We start from the raw sequence: 18,829 nt of genomic DNA, 5'->3' as shown, positions 1-18,829 counted from the left end.
TTTGGTTAATTTTATGGCCGTATTAATGAGGTCTTTGTTTTTTGAAGCAAGTAAACGCAGCTTACAATCAATGTTGCCATTAAAATCTTTCAAAATATTTAGTATCAGACAGTACTATATTTAATCACTAATGAATATTTTAGTCATAAAATGATAGCATATTGGTGATTATCGTCTATAATATTTATATTGTATCATACTAATGTATCCAGATTCAAATACAAAACAAAAAGAGAAGGCACAAAATGAATGATGGCATGCGCTGACTTGGCTACACACGTTTTGGCGATGAAATGTTTGGGTTTTTACCGAAAATATTTAGAGACTAGCTGTAGCATCGTCTGTTTTTCGTGATTGGATGAGTTTCTTTCAGGTACATGTCTACTGTCAGCACACCAATCATAGTAATTTTGTGCGGAAGCAAAGGCTTCCTGAGTGGCTACGTCAAATAGGGCAATGGCTTCTCTCGCAAAAGGCCACCAATTGCAAGGAAAAAACCGCTGGTGCGGGCATACCATATTGCAGTCTAATGAGCATTGAGATTTTGTCGCAAAAAAATTTGCCTGCCCCTAGTTGTAGAACGTGGTATATTTATTTATTGAAATTGGGCGCCTAATTTTATATATATGCTTCTCCAGAAATAAACAATTGATTATGATTCCTCTTATTAATATTGTTTTATCAAAGTTATTACACTCATTTGCTCCTGGCTAATTTGTTTCCGCTAACAAGACATGTAAGTGTCAAAAATGTGTAATAAGGAAGTGTAGAGTGAATCATAAACTAAATATTCATTTATGAATTCGATTTGTAAAATGTATATTTTAAAAGTAATGCCAAAGGTTAGGAATTTGACGTAACTAGTTATACCTTCCAAAATATTAGTTTTTATTTTTATTATCTTGATTTAAAAGAACAAGCAAACATAAATGACATCTATTTAGGTGATCAAATCGTCTCAATAACATATATACTATATCAGTGATAGTTATCTGTATGCGGACATATATTCCTAGAGAGCCAAAAATCTAAGTAAAGGTATTTCATACTAGTAATGCCTCGATTCACGTAACCTTACGTCTAGTTCAGTTGTTCGGAGACACTTAAAACTCTGCAGCACTGGACATCTGGATTGCGGTAACCAGAGACAAGGACGTTTTCGACCAGCTGAAAACTACGAATACTACTGTTCTAGTTGTAAAATTAGATGACGGCAGTCCAGCATCCTTCTCTGATCCTGAAAAGTCTTTATAATTAATTTGAAACGATCTCACCGACGTAGACCACATGGAACCTTAGATGTATGGTCGTCATGGTTGTGTCGGGAACTCAGGCCTCAGAATTCTTGTGACAGCGACTGACGGCACCGACCATCGACCTTCAGGGATGGGAATTACGAAGATTCGAACCCAGGATGGTCAGGAATGTAGATATCGACCGAAGAGTAAGTTTATTCTTGAAGTTCGGAAAATCCATAATTCTGTCAAATGAATGCAGAATTTCATGAACCCAACTTGACGTCTATCAAAATAACGTAACTCCGCTGTAGTCTCTTCTTGTGAGCTGAACGGAAATGCAAATAGAAGTACGACCCTCACTCAGTACGTATCTTCCTCTCCAGATAATTTTTCCTTATTTTATTTGCTTTTTACACATCCATATTCGAAAAACCACTATCGAACGAATACCTGTTTATAGCAACCATAGATGAATTAACCAAAGCTGGAATTGAAAATCCACAGACTTATGCAAGTAGGAATAACGAGAATTTAAACCGCGCTAAAATATAGTAATGGTTTTATAAATGCATAGATAAAATAGCTTTGCAATAGCATCATTAATTAGATTTGAGGCTCTCTATTCACATCTTCCTCTTACTTTTTTTAACATAAAACATTTTAAATAAATTACATCAATTTTGCACTCATAATCTCATAAAAAAATGAAAAAAAGAAAAAGAAAAACTGTAAACATAGTGACGGTTTACATAGTCATCGCTTGAAGTCTCATAGATATAGGCTGGAATGCATACCATTATAACCTTGAACCTGGACCATTAGTAGTTTTGATACCAAGAAGAAAACAATAACAAGTTAACAAAACTCTTATGAATCTCCCGACAGAAGATAAAATCGACAGCAGCCAACGGACAACAGATACCGACTATTTGTGTACAAGAAAAAACCACGAATTTCGCAGGCTTGTACTTATAAAAGGTAATGGCGCGTATTTTACGCGGAAAAAAAAATCTGATCGCTGATTATAATGCAACAAGTTATACTTATAAGTAGCTGCACCAGCAGCATGAACGAAAAATTCACGCCCGTTCCCTGCCCTAAGCGTAGAGGCGAATGCCATTAGCAACACCTCTACATAACGTCTGCAGCGCACTCTCTTGCAAGCCGTCGACGGGGGTCGAGATCTTGGCGCAAAGCGGCGACACCGCACTGTTAAGCCCCGAGAGCGTCGCGCGAGCAAGGCTTCAAGGTGGTCGCGGCCCCAACTTGGCGGCCATAAATCGCTAATCAGCTCTGCTCCGCGGGAGCTGGGAGCTGGGAGCGAGCGGCGGCAGTGCATAATTCACCCCCGGCCGCGTCTATTCGCGGACTGACATGACGGGGCGGCGTCTGTCCCGGGGGCTCGCCACCTGCCTCCTTGCCAGCGCGCGTGATTGCGTGGTTAATAAACCATGGTGCCCGCTCGGTCGGGAGACACTCCAGCAGCCAAAGAGGTCCTTGTCTTGGAGAATACATACTTTGTCCGGAACCGACACAATGACGCAGTGGTATATGTAGAGACCGGAAAAAGTCGCGGAATTTTTTCGCGGTAGAATATAAATCCAAATATGTCTGCCTTTTTTGCTGCTTCAGTGATCCGGCTACAGTTTATCTGAAGGACTCTGATCCAATGGAAAAATGGAAAACCTAAATAAAAGAAATATCGAATCAAAAAGTCCAAGGTGTCACGAGTCAGTAGCCAATGAACTGGTGTAATTTTCCAAAGTACAGAGAGGATTGTGGGGGTCATTGAAACAGCGAATTTTTCCAGTCCCTAGGTATATGGACTGAAAATTTCGCTCGTTCAATGATCTACAAGATAAAGTTCATAGACTTGGGCCGATGTCATCAGTTCATTGGCTGCTAAAGTTGCTAGTATTGACTGGGTTGCTCGTGATTCGTCACTTCTATGATGACAGGTTTTCTACTGGCGCGCAGACCACCTCACGAACCAACTGAAGCCAATCAAAGATTCAGCAAACAGGTATATGTATTTAATTTCAGCCTATTACGGCACGAAAAATATGCGAATTTTCCCGGTCTCAACGAGAGTTTGAAATATCAGTTTTGTTTTACAGGAAAACTAATAGACGTATTCACAATGCGTTTGCTTGCCTAAAATATTCATAAACAAGGCCAGCGAATACGTTGCGTTGTTGGTTTTACGTTTGCAAGGCATTCCAAAACGACTGTTTGAACAAAAAAAAAATCTAGCAATCGTGCCCTTTGTTCAAAGGTAGTTTCAATTGTTACCAATACAAGCTTTCGCATATCCTGAACTGTACGTTGGATGCTTATTTTCAAAAGTATTTCGTGTCTGGTATAGTCTGGATCATGTTACTTCTCTCAAATTTGATCGTTCTAAAATGTTAGTACCGGTGGTACCCATTTACTGTATCTTGCCGAGCACCTCGTTTTTTTTTTTTTTTTGCGAATACTGTCAACCACATGAAGTTGTTAAACAACATTGTTGACAGAACAACAGTGGCAGAATGACATGTAGACAATTCATCGGTTTTTGCTTTTGAGAACTTCAAAAGTCAACGTGATCCACGCGATGCTGCAGCGGGCTCCACTGGAACCAAGATGGAAGTCTGGGCGCTCGACATTCCACGGAGGCATTGTCATCGCCACTACGTGGCCCGACGTGAGTCAGAAGGAACCAGCTCACGCAGCCCTGCCACATTCGCGCATTCGCGTCTGTCTGATCTGGCTGACCGACCATGCTGCCTGATGAGTTTTCTGTAGCAGCGTGCCATAATCAATTTGATGCATATGGTTCACGCGAAAACAGATAGAGGACAGCACGGTAGATAATTATACATTATTTATCTTGGCTTTTCTCGAAGGCTTTAAACATAAGAGAGATTAATTAAGATCTGTATTAATACAATTTAAATACTTTTATTTAACATTTAAATAATATTTTAACATATACATCAGTCAAATCTGTTATACTCATGTCTACACCATTATTAATTTTTTTATTTACGTTTTCGGATAGGCCTACTTCGTTTTCCGTTACAAAAAAACATGGTCTGAAGGAAAAAACTATAAAAAAATACATAAAATAAAAATGTTTGTTTTGAAAATGATTAATTTCGCGCTATCGTACAGTCTGTACGCATCATGCATCTTGTTTGGCGAATATTGTTTATGACGTCAGACGCAGATGATGCTGTCTGAAATGTCTGACCTCGGAAGTTCAATATCGCCAGCTTTGGCCAGACAGGTCCGCTCCGCGCGTCTGTACCGCCAGCACCTGATGCCAGAGGTCACGTGAACCAATCAAATGCCACATCCGAATATGCACCACCAGCTCCGACTCATCATTCAGACGCGACTACGCGACCGTGACAGGCCCTTTACAGTTCTCATTCCTACCTGTCCAGCAATTCTATTTAACGTCTAACAGTTTTTATTTCATACATACTGTAGGTAGCGACAATGACATATCGCAGCTTTCATTTCATAATAGGCTAAAACACTAACATTTTTAACTTCAGCCTGGTTCTGTTATTGGTCTACAGATTTATTTTTTTATGTGGATGACTATTAGTCGATGAGAATTCGTCAACAAACGAAATATCAAATTACGGACAACCCAGCTCATACATTTATAAAACGAACAACCAATGAGCAGGGCAGGGGAACTTCAACCCTAATACGTACAGGTTGTGAAATAAACCCCGGCTTTAGGCCTGATTTTCGACAAGGAATTTTATTAAAATATTTTCTTTATTGTTAAAATTATTGAACAGTTACTAATACAAAGTTTCCACACTCGTTATAAATTAAACTATTACTAAGTCTGTTGGAAAAATAGAAGGAGAATATATATTATACATTGTAATGTCATTTTTCTTACATTTTTTTAAAACTTGGTATTACTTTTTGCTATGTCTATATTAGTTTACTAAATATATTTTCGGGTAGTTTCACTATCATAAAGTCTCATTAAGCACGTCAAAACGTTTGGTATTGTTTACGAAAGTGACTACATACAGGTTTATGTTGCTACATGTGGGTCCGCCATCTTTGTGTCGCATTTCAGTTAATCTATTTCCATTACATTCTTACGAAATTACTCCCACCAAATGCCGTATACCGAGAGCTGAGATGTTTACATATCCAAAATCGCTTTTCATTTCGTAATAGGTTGGATTTCAAACCTTTGTACTTGTTTCCTTCATCTTCGTTTGGCCCATAGTTAATGCAAATATATCTGCGCTAATAGCAAACATGCTGCTGTAGGGATCATGCGGTACCCACTCGAGACTCTCACCACAACACAATAAACAAATGATATAAGGGCGACTATGGAGTCTATTCTGTAGGTGATGTCAATGAATCCAAGAATATTTTCTAGTCCCTATATGTATCATTAAAGACATGAATTTAATGAGAATATTTACGAGGACTATGCCTTTGGGTGTTTGGTGCGCTTAAGGTCAGAGAAAGGAAGCGTAATTAAGGGCGAAGTTGGCTCAAGCATCAAATGCCTCGCCCGCCTCTGCGTGTGAGATAGTGCCGTGTTCAGACGGTAATCCTATTGTTTAATGCCAAACAAATATAGCTAAAAGTATGCTGAAGGTTTTTTTTAGCAGCTGAAAGTAACTCCACGGGAAAATATACACTTAAAAACATTTATTGTGCAAATAAATGCCTTTATGGCGCAAAAAAAAACACACTTTAAAGACGAAATGCAAAGAGGGGAGGGAAGAGATAAATCAACCAAAAAAATGAGAATTATTTCTTAACAGTGTTCACACTTCTAATTGGTCCTAATTTGTATTTATGTAGCGTGATGATAAAAAAGACTTAGTCGGTAGGGCAAAATAAATTATATATCTTAGTATTAAAAATATTATTAACTTGAATTCCGAGGAATTTATATTTACATCTTTTTCATGCAATTTTTCAGATTGTTTCATAATAAAAGTTACGTTATGCCCAGGATATTATAAAATTCGAATAAAATAGAATAAAGTATTTTTTTTTACAAAAATATAACATTTTACGTTTTACTACAAATTTAATAGTTAAAATATCCCGTAAACAAACGTCATTTCCTACAGCCTAGCATGTGTCGTATTTCGATTTAACATGTCTCGTTGCATTCAAATTATTTTAAGAGAGACTATCTCTGAATATATATTTCATACTTAAATAACTTTTTTCATTAAATAAAAACCATATTATTCTAAGTTTTAAATACTTGATAAATCTTTAAATTGAAGTAAAACAAAAATTATTCTGAGTTTAAGTGTATCAGTAATAATATTATATATATTTTCCTAAGTGAATATATATGTAGGCCTATAGATATGATCTGGATTAAAAACAAATTTAAACACATCAAACACCTAAATTTTATTCGTAATAGGTAGAAACCTGCAAAATTCGCTGCAAATTTGGAGAAAAACTGAAATGCATACCTATCACTGTTTATTTTAACGGCATTCTCAATCAATTATAGGTATTTATACTCGCCCTGAAGGGCAACAAACCACTAAAATCTCAAAACGCATACAACCCACTCATTTGCTATACGTACGGGACGTAAAATGTCGCAGCAGCCAGTGTTGGTGCATTCGTAAAATGTTAGGCAGTTGTTTGTGCCTCGCTCCACTTCAGCTTGCGGGGTAAGTTGCGTCAATAGCCTATGAAACTTCCCACCATTTTGTTGGCACTTGTGCTATATCTCCTGATCTTCTCAGATCTCCGTCCGAGTCGACTACGATCGCGCGATGTTATCCTTCCTCGTCTGCGCTGCGCACGCATCTCCGGATGCAATCTAAAGAAGTGTGCCCGTCGCGTAAAGCCCGCTTTACAGCATCCGACATTCCGAAGCAGTTTACGAGGGAAAACAACTGAAGGGAGACACCTCCCAGAAAGAACGTCTCTTCTGCGCAAAACTCAACTGAACCTCATGCCCTAGAGATCCGGGACTTCAGATGAAACTCCTACTCTGTTAAAATTTTTCACCTTCAATTTATGAAGAACGCTGGTTATACATTGCTCAGGGAATTTCATTAATTTCAGTCTTTATTCGTAAATTTACGGACACTGAGTTCACTTACGTAGAATACGGATCCAAAATAACATTCTTGGTGTATAAACGAAACACTTAAAAACGCAAGGACGAAACCGCTAGTGCGAGCATACATTTTTGCAGTCTAGCGAGCGTACAGATTTTGTTTTCGCAAAAAATACCTGTCCCAACATATTAGTCAACAACAAATCCGTAACAAATAATATTGAATGCCCTCAAACTATTTAAAAAAAAGACTCTTCAAACGATAGTAATTAACAAATTACGTTGGACTTAGTATGCATTATTAATGTCAATGACACGAAAAATATGTGGTGTAGGGGTAGTGGAATGGTTTCACTCGTGTCCGGTTTATAACTATTGCAATAATAATTTGTCTTATTAAATTAAAGAACTTTTTGCGTTACTTTTCCTTGAGATTGCTCGTCAATAAATTTATATGCCATGAAGTTTATTTTAAGGACTTTCTAAACAATACTCTTTAGAAGTGTTAATAATGAACTGAAAGATGTAATCACACAATTTATCACTGTACTGTATTCTGTAGATTGCAACATAATAAAATAAAAAGTTAATAACAGAAACAATTTCTTGCCTCTACCCATCAGTGAACGGACACATTGATTTTACGTCAATGTTGGAAGTAGACTGGCCTTCAAAATGCGATTATTTTATGTCACTGTAGCGATTGGCGTGGCAGGATTTCGCGTCCCAAAGCTGTGCAGAGAGGCTTAAGGAGCCCGCCTAGTCACGAGTGAATTTGTGTAAGCGAGGCGGGATGATAAGTGCGACGCTCGATGGGGATTCTAGCATGGTATCGTCTCTAAGCGCAATGCTCCGAACTGGAGTGCCAACTTCTAGTCGTGCAGTGGGGCAACTGCGAGATAAGAGTGGTTAACTATTGCATAATAGGGCGGGGAATAAGAAGATAAAGGTGTAATAATGCAAGTCCCTTGAGTGCTTTCAAGGATCTGAACCGAATGTTTTAAAACACGTTTTTAGCAGTTTTCACTCGTAACAAAAAATACATTTTTAAAGCGAAACAGGAAACGGAACGAGAACTATTCATCCGCAGCCTAGCTTATTCTTAAATGCTTTTCGAAAACAGCAGTTTTCATATCGCGTGGTTCCACCTGAAGCCCTGCGCACCGCACGTGTGCCTGGTAGGCGGGGCCCTCGAGGCTACGCGACCTTCAGGACTACCGTGGGCGCCGACCCACCGGGATGACTTAACTGGGTGCTCGTGGACGGAGCTCTGCCGTGGGCAGGGATCGAACCCACGGCCCTCGCCACACGAGCGACCAAGGCCTCCTCTGGCTCAAGGGACACTCGACCGGAAATCACATCTCACAGAAACGGCTGGCGAACTGGTCAGTTACGCATTCGCTGACTTCGACGGTAGAAGTGTCCAACCCAGCCTGGAGTAGTTATGAAGCGTAGCAAAGTAAAATGTTATCCTCTGGCTCAAAATCGTGAGCACAAGAAAACGAGGATCTACTTAAAAGCCAAATATGCCCATTAGCCGGTCATCAGAGATGATTTTATTTTGTGAAAATGTTTCGTCGCAAGATTCTTGTTGCGTCTGCGGTCAGTAGAATCGTGTCTAACACAGCATATTTATTTTCAGACGGATTAGGCCTACACAAGTTTAATAACACGGCGACAACATTCTAATTTGTCATTTCAAGCGTAGCATAAGCATTCCCTGAATGGTCTAAGCCAGTAAAGAAAGAAGCTTAGCAAAAATAAACACAGTGTTTCCAAGCATTACAAGCCGTCGAAATATTCGCGTGAAATACAATATTGTCTCTACCAATATCTATGGGGATTATGCATTTTTACGAGTTTAAAGACGTTTATGTTACACTCCAAAGCCTTTTATGCATTTTACTAAGACGAGGATTGGCACATTTTTAAAAACTGGTTTGCTATTGTTCCAATAGTAGGAGCATCCACTCACGGACATAACAAAAACGTAAGGAGTCTGTAATTTAACCTGTTGCCAAATCTATTTCTGAAACCATTCTGCCTCTGCCAATCAATAGAGATACTGGAGGGCACGAAGACGCGGTTGGTGAGTCAGGTCTCCGGTTCGACGCTGTCTAGGGTAAGCTGCCTCCCATTTTACATGAGAAGCGAGGAGTACTTTGTACTATTCGATAGGTAAAGTGAATTTCATTTATTTTTGTAACAACTCCCTCCGTAAAAATTTGTTTATCCCTTTTAGCAGAAAATTTATATAACTCAAGCAGTCCCTAATATTTATTCTTGAGTTGCTTTTCCTTACGAATTTACGTTCCCTGGACTGTCTCTTCGCCAATCATATGCCAGGACTTATCGCAGCAGTCTAAACTCCAGCCAAACATCTGTAAGTTTCTACAACATACATATAAAGTTAAATGAGAGCTTGCTTGACATTTTCCGGCGCGCTTTCACTGAGTTACTTCTCTGCTACAAACGAAAGTCAGAAACACGTGCAACCCATCAAACTCTGTCATACAACGAAAATAAAAAATTTTCTGTACGTTTACAAAAGATTCCTTTGAAACCAGTTGCCAAGAAATAGTCTGTAATACTAAAAGAAAGATATTGTAACTTTGTACAACACATGGCTATGGTTATTTTTGTATATTTGAAATACGTTTTTCGAGATTATACTGAGTGTTTCTTATTAAATTTTTTTCAACCATGAAAAAGATAATCTAATATTCAACAATTTGACTATTTTGTTTTACCGTGATTATTAACATGCTCAGTTAATACTGGAAGCTATTGAGGGAACGGTTTACAAATAACTTTAATATTGGAGGTATATACTGGGAAAAAACAAAAGCATAAATTCCCGGGTAAGAATTCCAACCCAGTATTACTTCAATTATTTTTTAGTGATGCAGTTGTTTTAATGTAAAAAGGAAAAATTTACAAATATTTGTGATTTTACGTCAATATTTCTATTCCATTAAAATATATATATTGTGTAGTTATCATCCATTGAAAGAAAGGAAAAAATAACGCTATCGGATTTAATTTACTAAATGTAAAAGTCGAAAACTGCTCCTACCAATCATGCGCGTTCTTTATGAAAGAAGACCTCAGAATATTTCACAGATTATCTAACTGCAAGTTAAACCCCGAACTACTGTCTACTCTGGGCCGTATTCAAAAGAGGACACAGTTGTTTCGACATGTCAAGAGGAAGACTAAACCAATAAGTAGCCAACAACCCTGAACGGTCTGACGACAACCATATCACTTCTCACGAGCACGACAGCCCACGCACAAGTGACCAGCACTCGAGGTACCGCCGACCAGACGGCGGGCGACTGAGCACGTGGAGTGCGGCGGTGAGCTCTGGACCAGTAGTCCAGGTGACCCGGGTTCGAATCCCGAGCCGACTATTACTACTTCGGTTTTCCCTGGTTTCTCAAAGTCACTCCTAGCAAACACTGGGCTGGTTCCATACACTGTATTTTTTTTTTGTGTGTGAATGAAAAATAAATATTCATGTATAATTACAAATATCTTACCCTGGCATTTATGCTGTGTGTTGTCCCAGTACCTCCAATTAAGTTATTTGGAAACAGTTACCTGAATAGCTTTTCAGTATTAACTGCGCACATTAATAGGTATAATAGAACAAAATATTGTCAAATAATTAAATATTAGATTATCTTGTCCACGGTAAAAAAAAAAAAAAAAATATTGAAACATCAATTACAATAAAGAAATTATGAGCAAATATTCGTAAAACTACTCAGACTAGACTCGAAAAACGTAATTTCATATATGCCAAAAAATAAGCACAGCCATGTGTTGTACAAATTTACAAATATCTTTCTTGCAGTATCACAAACTATTTCTTGGATTATAACTGGTTTACAAAGGAATCTGCCACGGCAGGGGTGAGGGGGGACTCACCTGCAGCGTGCGGCGCTCCGGGTCGCGGCACAGCGCCCTCACGAAGGCCGGGTCCACGTAGTCCGCCATGAGCGGGCCGCGCTCCGGCGCCCTGCGGCTCATGCTCACGCACGCGCACACACACGCACGCACCTAGTCACGTGGCTCGCACGCCTCTTCACCTCTTCACCCGGACCTTGACGGCCATGTCCTTCAGGGCGCGCGACCTCGCGGATCTCATGGGCCCCCTGATGGGGACGTCACTTCCCGCGGGCCGGCTGCCATTCAGAGCGGAACCAGCGCCGACGAGCGAGCGAGACACGCGCACCCGCACGGGCCGCCGGCGCCTCGGCTACTGAGGCGCGCGAGTGGCCGCGACGCCGCCGGAGTGGGGGGGATGGAGGAGGGGAGGTGTCGCGGGAGATGAGGGGTGGGGAGCGCCTCGCTCCTGAAGTGCCTCCTGAACCCGCGACAAGCCCTCGTCGGCGGTTACGGAAGGCCTCTTCCCCCCCGGGGGGGGAAAGAAGAGACGTCGGGCCGAGGAGGCTTACCTCGACGCAGGTCGATGAAGACGTCGCGGAGGGAAAGAAGAAGAAGAGAGGGAAGGGACGGTCGGAAGACGCCGCGGGGCGAGAGCGCGCGACGTGCGTGTCCGCAGACGAGGGTGGCGGTCCCCCGGGTGCCGCACGACTCCGCCGGGGAAACGCGAGAAGGCACTCACTCCCCCTCGTGGTCCGCGCCACTGCTCCGCCGTGTCTCTCGCCGGGCAGGCCGCTCCTGCAACACAGCGAGGGGGGAAATACAGGTAAAAAAAAACACGAGAATCAGAGAGTTCTCCAAAAGTCTGATCCACACTCGCGAAATCTCTGGCGACTGCAAGTGAAAGCCTGTTTTGGTTCCACGCAAAGTGGTGTTCGGGCGAGACGCTCTATTTCCAGGTTTAGGAACTACATCGTTACGGTTTTTTTCTCAATTTTTTCTCCTAGGTGGCTCTCCAGGGCTCAAGGTCAATGCGGTTTGAGCGCGAAATGTACAAACTATAGTCTCGCGCAAATCCTACCAATACTTTTCTGCAAGCTTAACATTCAATGCTATGACCATACTTGTATATTAAATGCCTTTGTTCAGAGAACTACGGCCTGATCTGTCTTAATTATATTTTCAAGTAGCTATTTTCTAGTAAACTGACAATCATGTGTAACGTTAAGAGTTTTCATCATTTGAAAAAAAGATATTTAGCACCGCTGTAATAACCTCAAACGATAGTTAAATAATATTACTTTTTACTTGTGCGAAAAAAAAAGTCACCAATCTAAATATAGTTACGCTCATCACTAACATCCACGCAGACCCTGGGAAACTACATTTCGATCTTCATTTTCATTTAAAAATTGTTTAGTGTCTTTAATCAAAAATATGTATAACTTCTAACGTGCATACGTTAGAAGTTAAAGTACACAGTAACGTTAACATACACACTCATTGTTTTTTACTTTAGCCAGTTAATCAATATAACTGATCTAAAGATCATCATGAATGGTACTTATTTATATTTGATCGTCGAGGATTAGATGCTCTTGATATTCCCTTATTTATGCCCGTTTTCTTCCCTTATGTCACTCTGTGTTTTAATGATCTTTCCTTTTGTGATTCTGTGTTTAAATGATTTATGTGATTGGATTTTTGGATGATCTTTCCTTTTTGGTTGGTATGAACTTAGTATGCAATGAAATATGAAATATTCTATATATAGTTACGTTTATCACTGACTCACTGACTCTGTAAAGCCAAAGAGATATGTATACCTTGGATACAGGCGTATCATGAAGCACAAATATTAGCTACTCCATAGAGATGTGTATAGAATAGAAAATGGAAGTTTAAAAGTAGAGTAATATTTGAAATATAACTACATACGTGGAATACCCCTTAGTTATTAAATTAAAGTGGTTTTTTGTATTCTTCAGTTTTCCAATGGGCGCCTTAGGCACCTTACGAATAACTATGCTTACAATTACTTGAAAAGGCTTATACCTCCGAAGGGGCTTCTTAATTTTCCAGGGGCGGACTGGGCCCTCGTTGCCCCGGGATCAAAGCCCGTGGTGGAAAGGGTAGACAGGAATCCTTGGAGGCACACTGCCATAGACACAACCACAGCCGCCGAGCGCGGTGTGAGCGGGGAGCCGTCGAAGCGCGGGCTGGCGGACAATGAAGGACCTCAGGTTCATTGTAACAACAGCACAGGCGTTGCGCAGTCGCTGCTCCGAGACCTGCACGTCCGAAACAGGTTCGGCAGCGGCGCACGCTCGAAGCGAGAGGGGTGAGGGGGTGCCGAGCGACCCTATAACGACCCACAAGCAGCCCAAACATAGTGCGACGTTACTCATTACTAGGGCCAAGGAGTACTGAAGGCGTCACAAGGTAGTGTTCTTGGGACAATTTTGTTTCTGATGTATATAAATGATCTATGTAACTTAGACATAACGGGGCAGATAGTTTCTTTTGCAGATGATACTGCAATTTTATATTCATCCGACAATTGGCCTTCGGTTTTTTAAACGGTAATTAACGAACTTAAAAAAGTCAAAGAAATATTAGATGATAGTTTTCTTTCTCTAAACATAAACAAAACCAAATAATAATAAAAATAATAATAAAAATAATAATAAATAATAATAAAACTGAAAATTAAAAAATTACAAATAATTCAGGCTTTTTCTATGCAGAACTCTATCCTTGTTCTACAAATGAGAAGTTCGCAAGCTGACAGAAGGAGTTTTTGTAATTTTTTTAATTTTTTATTTATTTTTTATTATTTTTAATTTTTTTCTGTAATTTTTCTTATATAGAAGAAAATGCGTGACGGTTTTCTCCGTGTGCTCCCGATTATTCTTGTCAGTATTATGATGGTTTTCTCCGTGTGATCCTGGTTATTAATCTTGTGGTTTGGTTTCTCCAAGTGCTTCTGGTTGTTTCTGAGAAACCGATCTATGCATGGAGGATTTTTTTACCTAATGAGACATGTTATTTTATTCAGAGATAAATTTAATTAATTGAATTTCTGATACTAAATAAACACTTGTAATATTTTTATCAGGTGGAATTCAAACAAAAATACCATTACTCAGTCATATATGCTCTGAGACATCTGAAAATCACTAAAAAGCAAGACAAACTTCCTTCTCCTTGGTGCTTAGCGAAGCCATCCTTCTTTTGCGATCGATAGTGAACATCCTGCATCCCACATAAAATAACTAAATAATATTTACCTGTAAGCAGCACGTGGTGTCATCTGTTGACAAGAATCGACACTACTTTAAACAGGTTATTTTGCATGATATAAATTAACTGTCACCGCTGAATGGTGCTATTGTAGTCAGTTAGAGCCAAGTAGTCTCGTAGCCACGTAGCCTCGTGTCCTGGAAGCTTCGTAGTCGTATAGCCTCGCGATCACGTAACCTCGCAGATTCGCAATCCCATATTCTCGTAACCTCATGGCTCGCAGTCAAGTAACCATGATGTCTTGGAGCCCCGTAGACTTGTAGCTACGTAACCAAGTAGCCTTGTAATCTTATAACATAATGCAGTTGGAGCAGATGGAGCCATGTATCTTCGAAGCCTCGTAGTCTTGTAGTCAAAAAGCATTAGGCCTAAGACTATTTCGAGTCGAATACTTTTGAATTCATTGATTGTTGGAGCCAAAACACTGTTGTAGCCAATGACTGATGGAGGCATTGAATCCTAACGTAAAATTAACGAACGCAACCTACTGAGTAGTGTGTACTGAACACAAAATGTTGGCACCATGATGGTCGTCAAGGTCCAAGTCAAATTTCAGGAAAAGGTCAAATTTCAAGGCCAAGGTCAATTTTAAAGGTCAAGGTTCAAGGTCAAAGTCAAATTGATATGCCAAAAGTCGAGGTCAAAGGTATGGTGAACAGAAAATGATACTAACATGGCATCAGCACACTCTGGCAGATGAAAACAAGATGGTGGCCTCCAGCAGACGAAGGCAAGATGGTGGACATGACATTATACCAGATGACGATATATATCTTGTTATTGGTGGTGAGAGGTCAGTTTGTAGGTTGCTTCCGTGGAGGAAGGATCTGTCGTTTTTTATTTTTTGCTCTTACCGGTTTAGAACGAAGGATGGGAATCGATCTAATTAATCAGTATTCTAATAAGTTAATTTTTTGATGAATTTTCAACTTTTTTCATTAAAATCGGATAATAAATAAAGATTTGCAAGATGGCGTCCATAACGATAATGATACAAGTGGTGACATAATTCAAAATGTCGGGTGTGCCATAAGATGTTTTTATTACTTTTTATTGAGAATTTTTTAATAATTAATTAATATAGGCCTACTGGTTTACTCTCGCCGGAAATCGAACCGAGGACCGAAATCGTTTAGTTAGCAAAACATTTGAAGTAGACAATTTTTTAAATAATTTTGGAATTTTTCCCGAATTTCTAGCATTGAAATTACGGATTTTTAAGATTGCGGTCGTAACGAAACATGCAACGATTTTTTAAAGATTTTTTATTAAATTTTTTTATTTTATAAATTTTAAAACTATTTTCATTAACATCGGATAATAAATATAGATTTTCAAGATGGCGGACATGACTTCATACTTGTTGACGATATATATACCTTGACATAAGTGGTGGGAGGTCAGCCTGCAGGCGACTTTCGTGGAGGAAGGACCTGATGTTTTTTTTATTTTTGACCTTGTCGGGTTCGAACCGAGGACTTCAAGCTCCATGGCATAAGTGTACATTTAATTTTTTTATAAATTTTAAAAAATTTTCCCGATTTCCTAACATAAAATTATGGATTTTCAAGATGGCGGCCGTAACGGAAATTGCAACGGTGACGTCATAATCCAAGATGGCGGTTATGGTATCTTATTCCTAGAAATGGCTTATCGAAGGCTTTAGACATGGATGCTTAAGCCGTTTTTTAGGACATTGTGTTCTTTCTAAGGCAAAAAGTATTTAGAGGTTTTTCGAAATCCTAATTTTTGAATTGTGGAAATTTTTGAGGATTTTGGAGGAATTGTTTACAAAAAAAAATAGTAAAATTTGGCGATTTTTGGCTAATTTTGGAGGTCATAAGTCAAGGTCAAGGTCATCCAAGATGGCCGCCGTGACGTCAGAATCCAAGATGGCGGTCGGCACCAGGCACCATACCCAGAACCCAGTGCCCGGAGCCCCTTTTCTATACTACTCATAACTGTTATAAACTATATTAACTGCGCGGATCATTATTTTGCTGGAACCAAAGATTGCTAAACATATAAACTTGTTAAAAAACTGTTTGTGTTGTCCTTTCCGTGCCATTTTTCTCAAACCATCTTCCATGGATTGCGCGGTGGCTCCTCTTAGACTTGCACATCCGATGATACGCGAAGAAGCGTGAATGCTGGACACAGACATGCAAGTGTTAAAGCGAAGTCTGCGATATAGAGTAAGTAGACTACTATTACATAGGGAACACTCAATCCTACTGAATATTTGCGTGTTTTTTTTCCTCCGTAGTCTCTATAGACAATCACAAACTTAAAAACGGTTTTGTCATGTTTTCAAAATACGATAAACGCATAGTAATAAATTTAATTCGCTATTTCATTAATAAATATGACTAACCATGTATATATACTGTTACGAGGATACTAGAGGCGAAATGACGAGGCAGGACAGTCGGCCCCACCTCCTTGACAAGTAGCACCCGTCCCTCTGAGGTATTCCGATCAGGAGGAGTGACAACTTTCTCCATGTCTCTCGAGTGCTCGGCACGTTCCCAGAGCCTCGTCAATATGAAGTGACGTAACTAGGACGCCAGTGTTCTCAGAGCTTCGAGTGTTAAGTCGAGGATTCTAATGACGCAACAATCCGGAAGGCTACGAGACCTTTCCAGTTCGGAACTTGGCAGGTATTAAGACGAAGACCAGCCTGCGGTGAGTGAGTGAGAGAGGGAGGAGCTGGTGGCGACAGCGGTTTGTGTACGAGACTGGCGAGGCAGTGAAGTGAAGAGGGCGAGTGACCCCTTGGCGAGCTATAGCGGACGGCGAGTTGCGCGCTGCGTGTGCGGAGATTGATGCATCGGGACAGTTTTGTATGTGCGCGAAAGAGTGAGTAGTGCGGGGCAGTGTGTTAAGACATTGGTGCTTGGTCTTCTGTCCTTGTGGTACGACACACAGTAGATATCAAACCCACGCATATTTCACATAAATTCTAACCTCTGTATGAGATTCCTTGCAGCAAGCATGATTTCTATACAACCATTAAATAACTAAAACAATTAAATTTATTTTTACTCATATTTAAAAGTAATAAAAATTTGAGAGATTCATAAAGTTGAAATTAAAAATAAAATACCTTGTGTCAAAATATAAGTTACATAACAGAGGCTTGTAAAGTTTCATTTCTTTTTCGAATGCTTGATTTAACGTTTTGCAACTGGAAAAACTGGCTATAGGTTGTAAGTAGAGACGGAAAATAACGCGGATTAATTTTGAGATAGGCTAAAATTAAAATAGTTTTTCCTTAGTGCTGTTTTTACTACTGGTGCACAGCTCTTCTGGAGGATTCTGGTCCAATGAGAAACACGAAACTAAAGATGGATCGAATCACAGGCCAATACTTTGGGACGTCTCACCAGACGGCAGCCAATGAGTGGGTGACATTTGTCCGAGTACATGTAGCACTGTGGAGGCCATCATACAGGTCACTGAACCCGCGAATTTTTTCCGGTCTCTAGCTGTGGGCTACGTCCGTCCACCCGGCAGGCAGTCTGCAAGGAGCGCAGTGCTGTTCGAACGACTCTGGTATTTCCGGGAAGACACGCTATTTCAGCTTCGGCGCGGCGACGCTTGGAGAGTGGTCTGTGGTTCCCGGTGGCGGCTGGTGGCCGGACCTGTAAGCGTGGCGCCTGTCAACTGCTGTCACGTCCGCCAGGAAGCGAGTCTGTGCGGTCCGGAGTGAACAGCAGCAACTAGCTTTGAGACAGCTCATCCACTGTCACTGGTTATAGTACTCACAACCGGTAAATCCCGGTCCCGAAAGTACCCGGAATTCCTCCGTATTTTTGATATAGTAAAAGAACCGGGAATTTAAAATCTCTTCACTGTTCTTTTGGTACTTTCGGGACTGGACATCGACGGCATAAAATTTAGTTTTTATAGCGCGCCATCCGACACTCTCCTCAGGCGTGGGATCTCTGCTTGCGGGGGAGGGGAGAGTCTGCGCTCCTCGGTCGCCAGTCGGTGTGCGGACTGCTGCGTGCTGCTAGTGCCGGGGGATGTTGCGCCAGTGTTCTTTACATGACGATAATTTTTTTTTATATTTTAAATTTGTCATGAAAGGAAGAAATGTCATTTTAAGTTAATAATTCTGTGAATTTGCATGCGTTAAACCGTTTATATGTTTAAATTTAAATTTAAATTTAAATTTAATTTAAATTTTAATTTAATTTTAATTTTAATTTTCATCTCTCCAAAGTCAAAGTTTGAGAGTAAGACTGGGAATAAAGTGATTTGTTCACGTTAGTAGATATTTTTTGCAATAAAAAAGGTTGTAACACAAACGATT

At 40.1% G+C, this 18,829-nt stretch overlaps 1 protein-coding gene across 1 annotated transcript in view; it reads right to left on the bottom strand.

The window, feature by feature from the left end:
- LOC134527972 (rap guanine nucleotide exchange factor 6-like) overlaps positions 1–18,829 on the bottom strand; it is a 760,364-nt gene that overhangs the window by 570,440 nt on the left and 171,095 nt on the right. The window contains exon 2 of the mRNA XM_063361085.1: positions 11,251–12,006. Coding sequence (XP_063217155.1) covers positions 11,251–11,352 — 102 coding nt within the window. The 5' untranslated portion in view covers positions 11,353–12,006. The remainder of the gene's footprint in view (positions 1–11,250; positions 12,007–18,829) is intronic.

The sequence above is a fragment of the Bacillus rossius genome, chromosome 1, assembly GCF_032445375.1.
Source record: "Bacillus rossius redtenbacheri isolate Brsri chromosome 1, Brsri_v3, whole genome shotgun sequence".
NCBI lineage: Eukaryota > Metazoa > Arthropoda > Insecta > Phasmatodea > Bacillidae > Bacillus > Bacillus rossius.
The sequence above is the reverse complement of the archived record's forward strand: the minus strand, read 5'-3'. Positions and strand labels throughout refer to the sequence as shown.